This window comes from Phyllostomus discolor, chromosome 6 (genome assembly GCF_004126475.2).
Source record: "Phyllostomus discolor isolate MPI-MPIP mPhyDis1 chromosome 6, mPhyDis1.pri.v3, whole genome shotgun sequence".
Classification (NCBI taxonomy): Eukaryota; Metazoa; Chordata; class Mammalia; order Chiroptera; family Phyllostomidae; genus Phyllostomus; species Phyllostomus discolor.
Window position 1 is genome coordinate 170,591,489 of NC_040908.2, and position 15,321 is coordinate 170,606,809.

Sequence of the window (15,321 nt, forward strand, 5' to 3'; positions counted from 1 at the left end):
CCCTGCCATCTCTCGGACCCCCGCCCTGCCGTAGCTCCTGGGCTGGCTCCGTCCCCCCCCCCCCGGGAAGGTGAGGGGTAGCCCTCACTGCCTACAGCCGGGCCTGGTGTTCCCTCCGCACACTCCGCCCCGCTGTGGCCGGGTCCCTTGCCAGTCAAGAGCCTGGCGTGGGTCTAGTCGCCCAGGAAGGTGGGTCTGCGTCTGTCCTGTCCTCCCCAGGGTGCACTCTGGGGCTGGCACCCGGCTCTGATGGGGAGTGGGGTCTCGCCCAGCCCGAGGTGGGGAGCAGCACTGTAGCTCGGGTCTTTCCAGGTGCAGTGGGGTGCTGAGGCTGCTCAGACCTGTGGGCTCCCCGGGGCCCCCCAGGTCCCACGCGGCTGCCAGGCCTCGGCGATCTCCCGAAGGCAGCCACAATGGAGGAAGACCACACATGGCTCGGGGGTCAGTCCTCGGCCCTGGAGTGCCTCCTCCAGAGGGCCGTGTGGGCCACTGGGACCCCGGTCTCCTCTTCTGCAGCATCTGGCTGAGACCCCAAGACACGCTTGGCTTCTCAAAGCCTCTGGCTCTGTCTCCATCTTGGCACAATCCATGGGCGTGTGCGGGCATGTTGAGGGCAGTGGGTAACCTAAAAGGTCAGCAGGTCACCCGCCGGACTGAGGAAGGCAGCTGTCCCCTGTGGCACCCGGTGTCCCCAAGCATCCCCTACGGCACCAGGCCCTGCCCCATGGCTCCCTGCTGTTCCGGAGCCGGCCCCACGCCGGGCACAGAGCAGAGGGGTACTGGCGGCTGGGCGCAGGGGAGAGGCCAGGGCCCACCTGGAGTGGACACACGGCTAGCTTCCAGCATCGCGGGCCCTGGGAGCTGTTTCTCCGTGCCGCGCAGGGGGACGTGCCCGGGCCGGGGAGCCCTGAATGACCTTGTCCTGGGCAGAGGTGGACACCGGGGGCGGCTGACTCTGGGGGGGGCAGCCGGAGGGCACCCACGGGCACCCGCGGCTGAGGCAGGTCCCTGTTCTGCACGGCACCCAGAACCCACATGCTGTACCGGCAGAGCCCGCCACCCCTCCCCCTGCCCTGACTGTGCCAGCCACTCACATCCCCCGCCCTCCCCCACGGCTCAGGCCCCTGTCCAAGGCAGCTGACCCGGAGCTAATTGCCTCAGCGACCACTTGTGCAGCCTCTGCAGAACTAATGGTCCGGGTCTGCGGCGCGGGCCCCACGGAGCCGCACCCCCCTCCTCCTGAGGGAACCCTGAGTGGGTGACTCAGGCTCCAGGGGAGGGCGGGCGGCGAGGACGGCCCAGCAGGTGTGAGTCAGCACCTCGGCTGGTCTCCCACCCACCTCCTGGAAGGACCGGTCAGAAACCACTTCCTGCTCAGCACCCAGCGCGGCCTGCCCCCCGGGCACCCACAGACCCTTGGGGACACAGGAACTCGCAGGCTCACAGTCTGAGCAGCACCCCCCCCCCCGCACTGTTTCACCCTGGGGGCTGCTGGGGGGTCTTCCTGCCTCCGGGGCCGGGCAGGGGGCCGGGGCCCAGCAGAGACCGCCTGCCCGGCGGGACCCGTCTGTGCCCCCTCTGTCGCTGAGGGGACAGAGGTGCGAGGGGGCGCGGCGCCCGGCCTGGCCGCAGCCCCCGCTCTGGAGGGCAGGGTCCAGCCTGGCGTGTGTCCGCCCTCCAGGCAGGGCAGCCTCCCACCAACGACAGACCCCTCTGCGGCCGTGGGGGCCGAGCCTGCACAGAGGCCGTCGTCGACGATGCCGCACGCACGGCCTGCCTGGTGCCCAGCGTGGGGCCAGGGCCGCGTCCACCGTGCGAGCACCCACTCGCAGGCCACCCACCGGCCGCACGTTCCAATCACCCCCCCCCACACACACACACTGCCCACCCGCAGCCGAGCTCCCCGGCGTCCGCACGGGTGGGTGCGTGGGGCGTGAGCGGTCCGAGCCGCACTTCCCCGAGGACGCGTGACGGCGGACGCGGCGGCACACCTGCTCCGGCACCTGCGCTTCCCCCGGGAGCCGCCGGGCGCGCCGCGGCCCGTTTCTCTTCTTTTCGTACTGGGTGCCCACTCTGTGCTGGTCTGCGGGTCTTTTTATGTTGCAGGCGCGAGTTCCTTGTGAGACACACACGACGGGCACTCTTCGCCCCCGGGGCCTGCCGCTCCTCCCGCCCGTCACGGCGCGTCCGTGGGTCGGAGGGAACGGGACTCACCCTCGTCAGCAGGTCTGAGTCACGTTTCCCCCGACAGGGACCCGCGCTCCTTCTTCCCCCGAATAGACTTCAGTTCCGAGCGGTTTCGCCCACGCAGAGAAGTCGGCAGGTCGGACAGAGGTCCCCAACCCGCCCTCACGCACACGGCACGGCACGGGGTCCCCCGCTGTTAAGGCCGGCGCGCTACAGCCGGTGAGCCGGCGTGGATGCATTGTGGACCGGCCCAGCCGCAGGGGGCACTCACTCCTGGGGCGGCAGCTGCTGTGGGTCTGGGAAACCCGCAACATCACTTGTCCACAGCCCGGCCCAGGCACAGCGGCGCCACTGCCTGAGACCCTCCGGGCACCCCCTTCACCCCTCTGCCCCCCACAACCACGGGCGCCTCCCTGTGCCCCTCGCGTTCACCTCTTGCCCTGAGTCCCAGAGGCGGAGTGGGACAGACCGGCTCCATGCACGCAGGGGCCGGGGTCTGAGCGCCCTGCCTGTGCCCCCGCACGGCAGCTCTGGGGCGCCCGGACTCTGGCAGTCACGAGCACAGCCGTGCGGGCCGGTGGTCCGCCCCTCTGGGCAAACGCCAAGGGACACCCAGGCGAGAGCGCGCCTCGCTTGGTCACACACCTGCAAACCGGCCCCCAGCGAGGCCGAGCCGGCCGCCTTCCCAGCCGCGGAGGGTGGGACTCCCGGTGTCCTCACTCCTCTGGATCCCGGCCAGCCGGTGGGCGTGGGGCGGTGCCTCACTGTTGTTCTAAAGCGCGCTTCCCCGATGACACAAGGGCCTCCTCCTGCGCCCGCTCACCCTGAACGTCTTCTCCGGTGACGTGTGTGTTTAGACCAGTGCCCGCGGCTCCTCCAGGCTGCTCACGTGCCGCCGCTGGGCGTCGGAGGCCGTTGGCCTGGGCCGGCGCAAGCCCCCCACCCCCACCCCAGACACGCACGCTCCAGCCCGGGCCTGTCTGCTGGTCTCTCACCGGCGCCCGCCCCCCGAGGCGGGCTGGGGGCGCCGCCTGTGTGAGGGACAGACCTGGGTTGACTCCAACCAAGGTCGCGGAGATGGGTCCCTCGTCTCTCCTCCCCTCCAGGGCCCCCAGGGGCGTCTCGCTCCCTAACCTCCCGGGCACCCGGGTGTGTGTGGGGGGAGGGCGGACCAAGGCACTTCCATCCGATGCCCCCCCCATACGGAGACCCCCACCCGCACCGCCACCCCCCCCCCGCACGGCCCTCCGCTGCCTTCTTCCCGCGCCTTGCCTGTCAGTGCCACCCTGCCTGGGCTTCTGGACCTTTCTAGAGCTATTCTCCTAAACTTGCCACCACACTGGGGCTGCTGTCCTCACTCACGGTCAGATGGCGAAATCCAGGGGCGGTCGGTGCTCCAGCTGTGGTGGCATCTGCCATGGTGGCCGCCCCCTCCCCAGAACTGCTCTTCCCCCCCCCCCACCCCCACCCCCAGCCCTCCTCTCCTCTACCCGGTCGGTGGGTCCCCCTCCTCTCTCGAACCTCCTCACGGGGGTTGGCCCCAGGGCACCGCTGCACCAGCCCCTGCTGCCGCCCAGCTTGTCCCTTAGGTGCTGCTGAGGGTGGGGACGCTCGGCCTCCCTCTCAGCCTGGCTCCGTCCCCTCAGCTCCCGACTGCAGCGGCTGCTGCCCCTCCACGGCCCCCGTGCGGCCCCTGGGCGTCATCTTCAGGGGGACACACCCAACCCGGGGTTCCGGCCTTCCCCTGGGCCCTTCCTCCTGCGTCCGTCTGGGCCAATAACACGCTGTCGTCCGGCCAGTTTGGACAGACCCCTAGTGAGTGTGGAGCCCCCACCGCACCCCACTCGTCCCACCCACCGGGCAACCCTGCTGGCCCTGCCTCGGGAGTGAGCCCTAGAGTGAGTAGGCCTCAGCCGGCCAGTCCCGGCCACCCCCCACCTCCCAGCCGGGCTCCCATTCCCTCCAGCACGCAGCACACCGGCTGGCGACACTGGGTGGTGACACTGACCGGCTCCTCCAGCTCACCCCGCTCAGGGACAGGCCGGGGTCCTCCACGGGCTCCTCTCTGACCTCTGACCTCACCTGCTCCCACTGCGAACCCCCTTCCTGCTGCTCCGTGTCCCTCCGCGGCCCCAGGCTCCCCCTCAGACCCTGTCTCCTTCTAGAAGCCTCTGTGGCATGTCTCCTCGTGTGGAGCGTGAATTCCACAGAGGAGGGATTCCTGGGTGGGTGCTGCGATGCCCTAGCACCCGGGCCCGTGCTGGGAGCTGCACCATTACCTGCGGGAGGGATGGCCCACTGGGTGGGGCGTCCGAGGGGACGGCAGGAGGGGTAGCTTCCAACGCATCCCCCACCCTCTGACTCAACAGGCAGCCCTGCCCCCTCCCAGGCCTGGGCTGTCCCCCTGACATCCCCAGACCCCGGCCCCAACCCAGGGACCAGGGGTCCTGCCCTGGGCCCCATGCCTGCCCTGCTGACGTGGGCGCCTGTCCCCACCAGGCCTGCCTTTGGCCCCAGGGGTGCCTCTTTTTGGCTCCGCCCCACATTTGGCAGGTCAGAGGGGACCGGGCCCTCCAGGGCCCTCCGGCCAATCGCACCACAGGTGGCTCTGATGGGGCGGCCAACTTGGAGGGGCTCCAGCTTGTGGGAGAGCAGAGAGGCCCCGGGTGCCTGACGGAAGCCACAGCTCACGTGGGGACGCAGGGCCCAGGCCGGAGACGCTGAGTACTGAGAGGACATGGGCTCTCCTGGGTGCTGGGCGGGAGAGGCCTGGGCCCCAGCCCCCACAGTCAAGTCCCAAGGTGCTGCCCTCCACAGAGAGACCCCTGAGCCCGTGGGCCGGTGCCTCTCAGACCCCAAGCGCCCCTTTGTGCCCCCACGAATAACTGCTGAGCACCCACCACGCAGCGAGCACGGCTCTGGGCGCAGGGAACCCTGGGGACAACGCGGAGAGAGGCCCCGCTGTGCACCAAGTGGACCCGCCAGCCATCCGTCCTTTCAGGGGGACGGGGCCACGCCACCCCGGGGGCCACCAGCCGCCCCTTCGCAGCCGCTGTCCTAGGGCAAGGCCAGGACCTCCGCCTGCCCAGTGGCAGCCCCGGCCCCCACTGGCCAGACCCAGCCGGACCCAACCGGCAGGCTCTGCCCTCCCTTCCCCCCGCTGCGCCCACAGCCTGACCTGCCCACCCCCTGCGGTGGCCCTGCCAGCCTCACAAGTGCCTCTGTGACTGTAGTCACTTTCTAGCACATTCCGCCACTTCATTGCCTCCGGGACATGACCTTCTCTAAAGTGGCCTCTCCAAACTCTTTTCCTCCTTAAAGTTAGGGCCTGCTCCTCTGGCTGGGCCTGGGGCGGGGGCTGGAGCGGGCCCTCTCTTCAGTAAATTCAGGTCCGGACACCGAGTGCCAAATGGGGCAGGATGGGGTGGATGGGGGGGTGCCCTGGCCGAGCCCTGGTGACAGCGGAGGGCTCACTCCCCCGGGCCCTGTGAGTGGCTGGAGCCGCGACAGGGCCAGGCCGGGTGATGCTCTGGGGAGCAGCGCGGGTCGTGGACACCTGGAGACGGAGGCTGAGGGCGCCCGGGGCTTTCAGGACCGATACCCGGAGATGCCCAGAGCAAAGGAGGAATGGGAGGCACAGGGGCGCCGGGCGGAGGGCGCGGGTGGAGAAGCAGCAGGCGCTGCCGGGGGAGGTGGAGGGAGGCGCCCTGGGGGCGGTGGAGGGCTGTGGGGCCCCATCCACACACACTCCACGGACCCGTGGCGGGAAGGAGCCACGGCTCCGGGTCTTGCGCGGCTGCAGGCGTCCAGGGGACCAGCTGCGGGACCCTTAGGCTCAGGCCGGGGGACTGCCAGTGCCTGCCCCGGGCACGCACGCCTACGCCGGGTACCGGCGAGTCCGGGAGCAGGGGCGCGTCCCAGTGAGGACCCGGCGGGGCGTGCCAGCAGCAGGCCCGGGGCGTGGTCAAGGATCGCCCCGCCCAGGCCCCGCCCCGCGTACACCGCCGGTGGCCCACGTGACCGGTCCCGGTGCAAACAAGCCAGTCAGCTGATTCGGCCGGGTTGCGCCGTCATCGGGACTATAAGCGCGCGACCTCTGGGCTCTCCGCTCTGACCCGGCCGCCTGGTCCCGACGCTGCCGACGCCGCCATGCAGCCCCTCCACCTGCTGCTGCTCGTTCTCGGCCTCCTGGCCGCGCCCGCCGCCGCGCTGGTCAGGTAAAGTCCGCCGGCCTCGGGCGCCGGGGCCCCGGAGCCCTGCGCAGCCAGTGACCTCCGTGCGCCCCGCGCCGCCTCCGTGCGCCCCCGCAGCCCCCACCGCGAGCTGGGATCCGCGCGGCGTCCTGCAGGGCCACCCTCGGGTGGGGCGGGGCCCGCCACGGCCGCTGTGCAGGTGCAGGGCTTGCTCGCGAACCCCAGCCGGCGACCCCCGTTCCTCCCTCCCTGCGGGGGTAGAGGGAAGGGGGCCGTGGCTCCGCGCTGACCGCGCCCCCCCAGGACAGGTGGTATGGCCGTGTCTCTATCCAGGGCCCCCGCGCGCAAATCGGGAGACCCTGGGTGTTGGCCTCGAAGGCCTGAACCTGGGCGAGTCGCTCTCCCGCTCGGGGCTGGGGCTTGTTCCCCCCCAGTTGGTCACGTGGGGCCTTATCGCAGGCCACGGGCTGGGAGAGCGGTTGGCCCTAGGAGGCCCAGACGCCCACAGGGAGGGAGTCAGCCTAGGGAGAAGGCCCGGGTGGGTGGCCTCAGGCCTGGGGCTCTGACCCAGTGAGGAGCACCTGTGCCCTGGTGCACGGTGAGGTCTCCAGTGGCCGGACCCGGACTCGGGCTGTGCCTGGCCGTGCCAGCCCAGCTGAGCCGGGCACCTCACCCTGCCAGGCCTCCTGCTCCCGGCAGGCCAAGCCGTCCCCAGGGAGCCTTTGTACGGGTCTGGGCCCACATTCTCGCACCTCTGCTGTAGGCCTGCTGCCCGTGGGCAGGTGGGTGAGGCGCTGAGGCCGGGGAGCTGGCTGGGGGCCCAGTGGGGCTGGGCCTTTGCCAAAGGGCTGCCCTGCGTGGGCTGCAGCCTGGGGGTGAGTAGCCCCAATTGGAGCAGCTGCAGGCCTGGTCCTGCCCCGGCCCCACCCACAGACCTCCCCCTGAGGGATGGAGAGGCGTGGGCGGGAGCCTGGAGCTCCCTGGTCAGGCCACCCAGCCGCAGCCTTCACACCCCCCACCCCCCGCACCTCCCAGGTGCTGGGGGACAGATGGCTGCTGCTTCCTTGATCCTGGGGGACGTGTTCGCCCCCCACAGGAAGGGAGCTCAGGCTCTCCCAGCCCCCCAGCACGCAGAGGCTGCAGTCCCCTTCTGGCCGACACCTTGAGCTCCCGAGGCCCCAGCTGGGAGACTTGTCATCCCAGTGGGTCACCTGGCTCAGGTGTGCTCTCCTGCCCTGCCCTCCACACCAGGACAGCAGGGAGTGAGCTCAGGCCGGGGAGCCAGGGACCCCGCCCTCTGCTCTCTGAGGGCACCTGCGCTGGGAGGAGGGGACGTCCCGAGGGGCGCCGGGGGCAGGCACCGCAGCGGGCTGGCAGCGGGCACAGACCACGCTCTCGGGTACCACCTGGCCCCTGCGGTCTGTCTCCTGGGGAGGAGCAAGGGAGTGACAGGTGACAAAGGAGACAGTGATGCGAAGGGGGACTGAGGGGCTCACGGAGGGCTACTCGGAGGGGGCAATGTTGACGTCCAGTCTGATGCCAGGGGGTGGCCACCCCAGGGAGGGCAGGCAGGGTGTGGGGACTGTGTCAGCCTCAGGTCCTTGTGGGGACGTGGCCAGAGGGTCGGGTGGGTGGGGCGGACAGGCGGCCACGGATGCCTGCAGACCCCAGCAGCCCGTGTCCCAGGGGAGACCAGAGTGGGGACTGAAGCCCCCGGGGTGGGGTGTCTCTACAGCCCCCGGTGGCCGAAGGGGGGGCGGATGCCGCTGGCCTCTGGCTGTGCCTCTTGGATGTATGATGGGGGGGGACTCGGGGGAGCAGAGGCCCGCTCTGCCCTCAGGAGCCCGCACCCCTCCTCTTGACAGAATCCCGCTGCACAAGTTCACGTCCATCCGCCGGACCATGTCGGAGGTGGCGGGCCCTGTGGAACACCTGATCGCCAAGGGCCCCCTTTCAAAGTACTACCAGGGGGAGCCCGCCTTGGTCGGGGGACCGGTCCCTGAGATGCTCAAGAACTACATGGATGTGAGTGTGGGGTTGGGGTGTCCCCCGGCTGACCCCAAACACTGGGGTAGCCAAAGTCCCCTGTGAGCCAGCAGTTTTGAGCAGTGACAGGCACTGTGGGGGCGGGGCTTCCCCTGGCCACGCCCTCTGCCCGATGGAGAGCTCTCATCTCAGGGTCTGCACCGCCCAGGCTCTCCTGCCCAGCCGAGAGGAGAGGGTTGGGTGCCCTTGGCACCTCTCTGGCGTCTACCTCTGTGAGCCACCGGCCATGGCTCAGAGCTGGGCAGGGGTCTCCTTGAAGCCCCCCTGTGGGGAGTGGGGACAGCGTCACCCACTGCAGGCAGGCGAGGGAGCGGATGCAAGGCCGCTGGCTGGGCGCAGAGGAACCGGGAACCAGAGACAGGCCTGCCCCTGCAGGGAGGGTGCAGCCCAGGGTCCGTGAGGTTGGGCATCTGGGTCTCCCTGCAGGTATGTCACCAACGGCCTTGGAGCTTGGGTCCCTACCCATCCTGCTGGAAGGCCCGGGGCCACCCATGACCCAGCCTGCACCTCTGCTCTTGGGCCGGGATAGAGGCTCAGAGGTGGAGTGTTCTGGAAGGCACAGGGCAGGCTGGGGCCAGGTCAGCCTCCTCCCAGCACCAGGGCCATCCTGGCTGGGCTCTACCCCTGAGTCTCCGGGAGCCGGCCTCTCGCTGCCCTCCCGCCGCTGGTCCACCTGGGGCTGGGGGGGTGGCTGTGCCTTGTGTCCCGGCTGGCTGGGGTCCTGGCTGTGCCAGGAAGCTGGAGTCTCACGGGCATGTGACCCGGCCGGTGGAGGGAGACCAGCTGACCAGTTCCTGTTTGTCCTCCGTCCCCACACATTGGGCACTTGCTGAGTCATGCCCCACCCCGAATCCGGACACTTTGCTGGGTCGTGACTCAGCAGCCACTGGTGCCCCTAGAGCCCAGTGGCCAGGAGAGATGGCCCGGGGGACCGCTGGCAGACTGCTGGGGCAACTGGTGCCCCAGGCTCCGTCCCCTGGGGAAGGCGGGGCCCCAGGGTCCGGTTCTCAAGAGTGGTCGCACCTTCTGATCTACGAGAGGGCCGAGGGTGGGGCTTCCCCTTGGAGCTCGGAGGGGCGCGTGCTCCCCGGAGCGCCCCCAGCTGCCCGTGCGTGCAAACGGGCACTAAGGCCCGGCGTGAGGGAGACCAGATCCTCTTCCTGGGAGTCCTCCAGGCTGGGCCCCCAAGGGCAGGGACGGGGTGGGAAGTGAGGCCCCAGACTCAGGCCCTGACTCGGCCCCCTCCCTGGGGGGCACGCTGTCGCTCCTCCGGGGGCCTGGACCCCGGCACCGCAGAGGCCCCGCCCCCGCCTGAGGCGCAGGGGGCAGGTGGAGCCTTCCCAACTGACTGGGCCGCTGGCTTCTTGTTTTCGATGGAAGGGGGGGTCTTCTCTATGCTCGCCCTGGTCAGGCAGGGGCGGGGCTGTGCCCGGGGGCTCGGGGTGGACAGCCTGACCCTCGGTGCCCCTGCCCTGCACACCCGGCGCGGAGGGGGGGGCGCCCTGCCGCCGGCACTGAGGGCCCCGCCCCCGCAGGCCCAGTACTACGGGGAGATCGGCATCGGGACGCCCCCGCAGTGCTTCACCGTGGTCTTCGACACCGGCTCCTCCAACCTGTGGGTCCCCTCCGTGCACTGCAAACTGCTGGACTTCGCCTGCTGTGAGTCCCGCCTCGCATCCCGGCCCAGCGCCCGCTCCGAGTGGGGCAGCGAGACTGAGGGGCGGCGCCTCGCCCCGCACCGCCCCCACCCGCCTTACACGCATGCGCATGCTCCGCCTGAGGCCTCGGGGGGCTGCGCTGCTGTCCAGCTCCCACTCGTCCCCTGTGGCTGGGAGGTGGCTGCTGGGGCGGAGGGCAGCGCGGCCCTGCATCGGCACCTGGGCGGCACGCTGCGTCCAGCTCTTGGCCACAGCAGACCAGCCCTGCCCCCAGGGCCCCCCTGTCCCGTGCGCCCGTCCCTGCCCGCCTTGTTTCTCCTTGGGCCCGGACTTCAGGGCCGAGGATGGAGCCAGCCGTGGGCCACTTGCCCGCAGGGCTGAGACCACGGTTAGGGGTGTCAGCCTGCTGCCCTGGGCCCCTGGGAGGGCGGCTTGGTGGCTGGGGGCCTGGCGAGGGCAGCCGGCCACGGGGTGGATCGGGGTCAGAGGCCACGGGCGCAGGCTAACGGGGCACCCCCCGCGCAGGGATCCACCACAAGTACAACAGCGGGAAGTCCAGCACGTACGTGAAGAACGGCACGACCTTTGACATCCACTACGGCTCGGGCAGCCTCTCGGGGTACCTGAGCCAGGACACCGTGTCGGTGAGTCCTTCCTCCCAGGTACCGCTCCGCGCTCACCACGTGGGGGTCCTCCCTCTGCGAGGACCCCAGCCCCACCCCCGGGCAGGGGCTTGGCTGGCCCGCTGGGGGTGCTGTGGGTGCTGTGGGCCTGGATGGCCCGCCCCCATCAGCTGAGCAGAGGGCGGGGCCTGGAGGGGAGGAGGAGCCCCGAGTGCTCAGCAGGGAAGTGACTGCGAGTGTGGACCCAGCCAAACACGGGCCTGGGGACAGCCGGGAGGGTTGGGAGGGGGCCGTGAGGAGAGGAGGAGCTGCTGCCATGGCCCGGATCTCGACACCCAGCAGTGGCGGGGGCCCAGCCCACAGGTGCGAGCCTGGGACCAGGACCCATGGGCGGGCGGGGGGCAGGCAGGAGGGAGGGCTGGGTTTGAGGTGCCGGGTGGGTGTCTGGGGCCAGCCCTGCGGTCGGGGGGGGGGGGGAGGGCTGTCACAGGGGAGGCGGAGGTGTGGGGGAGCCGTTGGAGCAGCTGGCAGAGGGTTAGCCACAGAGTGCATGGGGGGGCAGGAGAAGGGCTGGGGGTGCCGGCGGGGCCCCACCTACTGCAGGGGGTCTACCGGGACGTGCTCCCCACTTGAGGACGCGCCTGTGGGCCCCTGACGGCCTCTGGCTGTGGAGCTGACCCCGGACCGGCCCGGGACTTCTCGGGGGGTAAACAGCGCAGGGAGTCGGGCCCCTCCAAGCCCGAGCCCCAGCCCCCGGAGGCACAGGAAGGCAGCGAGCAGGGGGCAGCTCCCCTCCGTCCTGAACACGGGGGGCCTGCACCTGTGCTGGTGTGAGGACCCCGCCCAGCCTGTGTCTGTGGTGGGCGCGCTCCAGGTCCTCCCCCCGGGCCCAAAGCAGGATGTGGCCCAGCGCACCCCCTCCTCAGTGTCACCTCACAGGCTGTCTGTCCCCACATCCTGCACTCTGCCTGCAGTCTGGGGGGCGGGGGCGGGGCCTCTCTGCCAGTGGGTGGGGTCGTGGGGCTGGGGCTGAGAAGGGGCCTCCCCCCCAGCCCTGTGGAGGCAGGCCTTCCGGATGCAGACACACCCCCAGCCATTCCCACCCTCCTCCCCGCCGCCCTGGCCAGCCCTGTCTCCCTGCCCGGGTGGGTCCCAAGTGCCGGTGCTGGGCGGTGGCCGAGCTGGGCCGGCCTCTCTGGGGCCCGGGGCCGGCGCGCTGACCGCCCGCGGCCCACAGGTGCCCTGTGACTCGGCCGCGTCGGGCGCGGGCGTCAAGGTGGAGAAGCAGATCTTCGGGGAGGCCACCAAGCAGCCGGGCATCACCTTCATTGCGGCCAAGTTCGACGGCATCCTGGGCATGGCCTACCCCCGCATCTCGGTCAACAACGTGCTGCCCGTCTTCGACAACCTCATGCAGCAGAAGCTGGTGGACAAGAACGTCTTCTCTTTCTACCTGAACAGGTGGGCGGGCCGGGCCGCGTCTCTGCCCAGCCCTGCCGAGGTGCAGGCGGGCGGGGGTGGGGGGACGGGGTGGCCTGCAGGGGCCCCGTGTCCCTGCGGTGGGCCCCGGGCCGCAGCCCCTGGCGCCTAGCCTGAGGCAGGTGGGACAACCCCCGGTCTCCAGAGGTGGCTGCGTCTCCCCAGGGGCTGTGCTCGGGCCGAGTGTCCAGAGCCCTGGTCATGGGGTCTTGCCTGTGCCAGAGCCAGATCCGGCGATGGGCAGAGACAGCCCCTGGGTTGCTGACAGCCCAGAGGGCGCAAGGCTCGAGTCCAGGGCCGAGAACGAGCTGGCCCGACTCAGGTGCCTGGCGTACCACCTCCTGGAAGCCCTCCTCAGTTCCCCTTCTTGGGCTCTAGCGTTCTCTTCCCCTCGTGGCCACTGGCCTGACCCTGGCCATGCTAAGCGGACCCAGAGGCCCTGAGGCCCAAGCACAGTGCTGGACGCGGGGCTAGGCCGGCAGCCCACACGGACGGGGGGCGGGGGGGGGGCTGAGCCCCTCCCCTGAGAGCGAGGGAGGTTCCGTTCCTCCTTGTGCCTCTTCCGGACCCTTCCATCTCTGCAGGCCCAGGAAGCCCCCTCTCGGGCAGGCTCTCTGAGCTGGCCCCATCCACCCCTGACCTCTGACCTCCTGGCCCCGGCCTGTGCCCGTCCCACCCGGTCCTCTCCCGCGGGACCCCGGGTGGGCAGGGGGCCGACTCGCCCTCCCTCTCCTCGCCAGGGACCCTAACGCGCAGCCTGGAGGCGAGCTCATGCTGGGCGGCATCGACTCCAAGTACTACAAGGGCTCCATCGCCTACCTCAACGTCACCCGCAAGGCCTACTGGCAGGTCCACATGGACCAGTGAGTACGGGGCTGGGGCCCCTGAGGCAGGGGTCCCGGGGGGTGGAGGCCGTGGGACGGGCCTGGGCGTGCGCTCCTGACCGGCGGAGCCTGTCCTGAGAAAGAGGAGGGGGGAGGTGTCCTGCCAGGCCCCGTGGGGGGCCGTGGGGGCTCACGCCGCTCCCCCCGCAGAGTGGCTGTGGGCAGCGGCCTGACCCTGTGCAAGGAGGGCTGCGAGGCCATCGTGGACACGGGCACCTCCCTGCTCGTGGGCCCCGTGGAGGAGGTGCGGGAGCTGCAGAAGGCCATCGGGGCCGTGCCCCTCATCCAGGGAGAGGTGAGCGGGCCGGGCGGGGGGCGTGAGAGGGAGCACCGGGATGCCGCGGGCTGTGGCCCCCTCCACGCTGCCCTCTCCTCCTCCTCCTCCTCCTCCTCCAGTACATGATCCCCTGCGAGAAGGTGTCCAGCCTGCCCGAGGTCACCCTGAAGCTGGGCGGCAAAGACTACAAGCTCGGCGCGGAGGACTACACGCTCAAGGTGAGGGGGCGGGCGGGGGGGGGGGGGGTGGCGGAGGCAGAGGCCGCCTGGGCGTGGGGTGCTGGGGGGCAGGGGACCCAGCTGTGCAGCCGGCGGTGACGACGCTCTGGCCGCCCCAGGTGTCCCAGGGCGGCAAGAGCATCTGCCTCAGCGGCTTCATGGGCATGGACATCCCGCCGCCCGCGGGCCCGCTCTGGATCCTGGGGGACGTCTTCATCGGCCGCTACTACACGGTGTTCGATCGCGAGGACAACCGCGTGGGCCTGGCCGAGGCCACCAGGCTGTAGCCGCCCGCCCGCCCGCCGGCGGGATAGGAGAGTCCGTCTGTGGGAGGGGGCGGCCGGCTGCCCTCCGGGGGTCCACCCCCCGCACACACTTGCACACACACTCACACGCGCCTGCTCGCGGCCCGGCTCTCCAGGCCGCCGGCCCGACAGCCTCTGCTGTTCTGGGATTTCTCCTTCCCTGGTTTCGGAACACCGCCTGTCTGTCTGCCTGTCTGATGGGGTGCTGGGGCCCCCCCCGGGGGGCTCACTGGGTGCCCCTCACACTGGGAGGACCCAGCTCAGCTTGGCGGCCGTGGGCTGTGCGCCCCAGGACACCCCCACCGGTGTCCTGCCCGGGCCAGGCCTCCGGGCTGAGCACCCCCACTCGGCACCAGGCTGCCCCCCCAGGTCCCCCTCTGCCCAGCCCGGGGCCTGGAGCTGGGTGCTGCTGGCCGGCTCTCCTGTCCGTTTGGGTTGTCTTCAGCCCGGCCAGCCAGGGCCAGCTGAGGCCTGGGGACCAGCAGGGAGGAGCCAGAAGCGGTGGGAGGGGACAGGGGCCGGCCCGGCGATGCCTGTGGGTCACCCTGGTCCTTGTCCCCACCAGGGAGGGCGTGGTCTGGCCCGAGGTGGGGCGGGAGGGGGGTGGTCCCAGACCCTTGCTGAGGCTGTCCCCTCTGGAGTGGCCAGGGGGGCCGAAGTTGATGTGAAAATAAAGTTGCTGGGGCCGCCTCCCGTGTGTGGGCCTGTTTTCTGCTGGGTGGGGAGGGGGTGGGGGGTGCCAGCATTTGGGGGCTGACTCCGAGGGCTCCAGGGCAGAGGTGCACTTCGCCTGGGACCCTGGAGGCTTGAGCCAGCTGCCCTGCCTTGGGGGGCAGGGGCTAGCTTGTCCCTGGGCCTGGACCAGAGACCACCAGGGTGTGGCCAGGGCTGCAGGCCACAGGGCCCTCCCCCCCCCTCCCCGCACAGCCATCACTGTCACCGAGGCGTGACTGCCAGGCTGCCCTAGAGAATGCTCCCACTCAGAGGGGACCTCGGCAGCAGGGCCCCTGGAGTCTCACAGGCCCCCTGCACTCCCTGCCTGGGCCTAGGAAGGGCACCTCTGTAGGGCCGGTGGCGAGTGGGCCGCCTGCCTCCCGCCCGGCTTCCTTGCTGCCAGCTCGGGAGCAGCCTCTGTGTGGGGCATGGGCTGAGCCGGCCCACCAGGGTCCACAGGGTTCGGGGGTCTGACTTAGGGATCCCCCCAGGCCACAACGACCCCCACCCAGCTCAGGGCCTCGGCCAGGGCAGGTGGGGGTCAGCTGCCCCGGTGCAGCTGTGCAGCTGGGAGGTTCTGAGGGAACGGAGGGGTGTCCGCACCTGCTGGGGGGGGGCCTGCGTGGCCATGTCTGCCGGAGAACGCTCGGCCAGAGAGGTGGTGAGGCCAGTGAGTGTGCACCCAGAGTTCTCGGCGCCGGAAACCTGAGCCGGCAGCCAGCACACTGCAGAGCCTG

General features: G+C 70.9%; 1 protein-coding gene across 1 annotated transcript; it reads left to right on the top strand.

The window, feature by feature from the left end:
* Positions 1-6,223: 6,223 nt before the first annotated feature.
* Positions 6,224-14,560, top strand: CTSD (cathepsin D). The gene is made up of 9 exons (XM_028515429.2): positions 6,224-6,404; positions 8,246-8,405; positions 9,962-10,085; positions 10,610-10,728; positions 11,945-12,168; positions 12,927-13,049; positions 13,221-13,365; positions 13,467-13,565; positions 13,685-14,560. Exons 1-9 carry the CDS (start codon positions 6,337-6,339, stop codon positions 13,850-13,852), a joined length of 1,230 nt encoding a protein of 409 aa, XP_028371230.1. The 5' UTR covers positions 6,224-6,336; the 3' UTR covers positions 13,853-14,560.
* Positions 14,561-15,321: the final 761 nt, after the last annotated feature.

Bases quoted from the DNA above. Each gene is read 5' to 3' on its own strand.
- CTSD (XM_028515429.2), top strand. From the start codon at position 6,337: ATGCAGCCCCTCCACCTGCTGCTGCTCGTTCTCGGCCTCCTGGCCGCG. The intron at 13,366-13,466 runs GTGAGCGGGCCG...CTCCTCCTCCAG, and splicing joins TGCCCCTCATCCAGGGAGAG to TACATGATCCCCTGCGAGAA. The intron at 13,566-13,684 runs GTGAGGGGGCGG...TGGCCGCCCCAG, and splicing joins CGGAGGACTACACGCTCAAG to GTGTCCCAGGGCGGCAAGAG.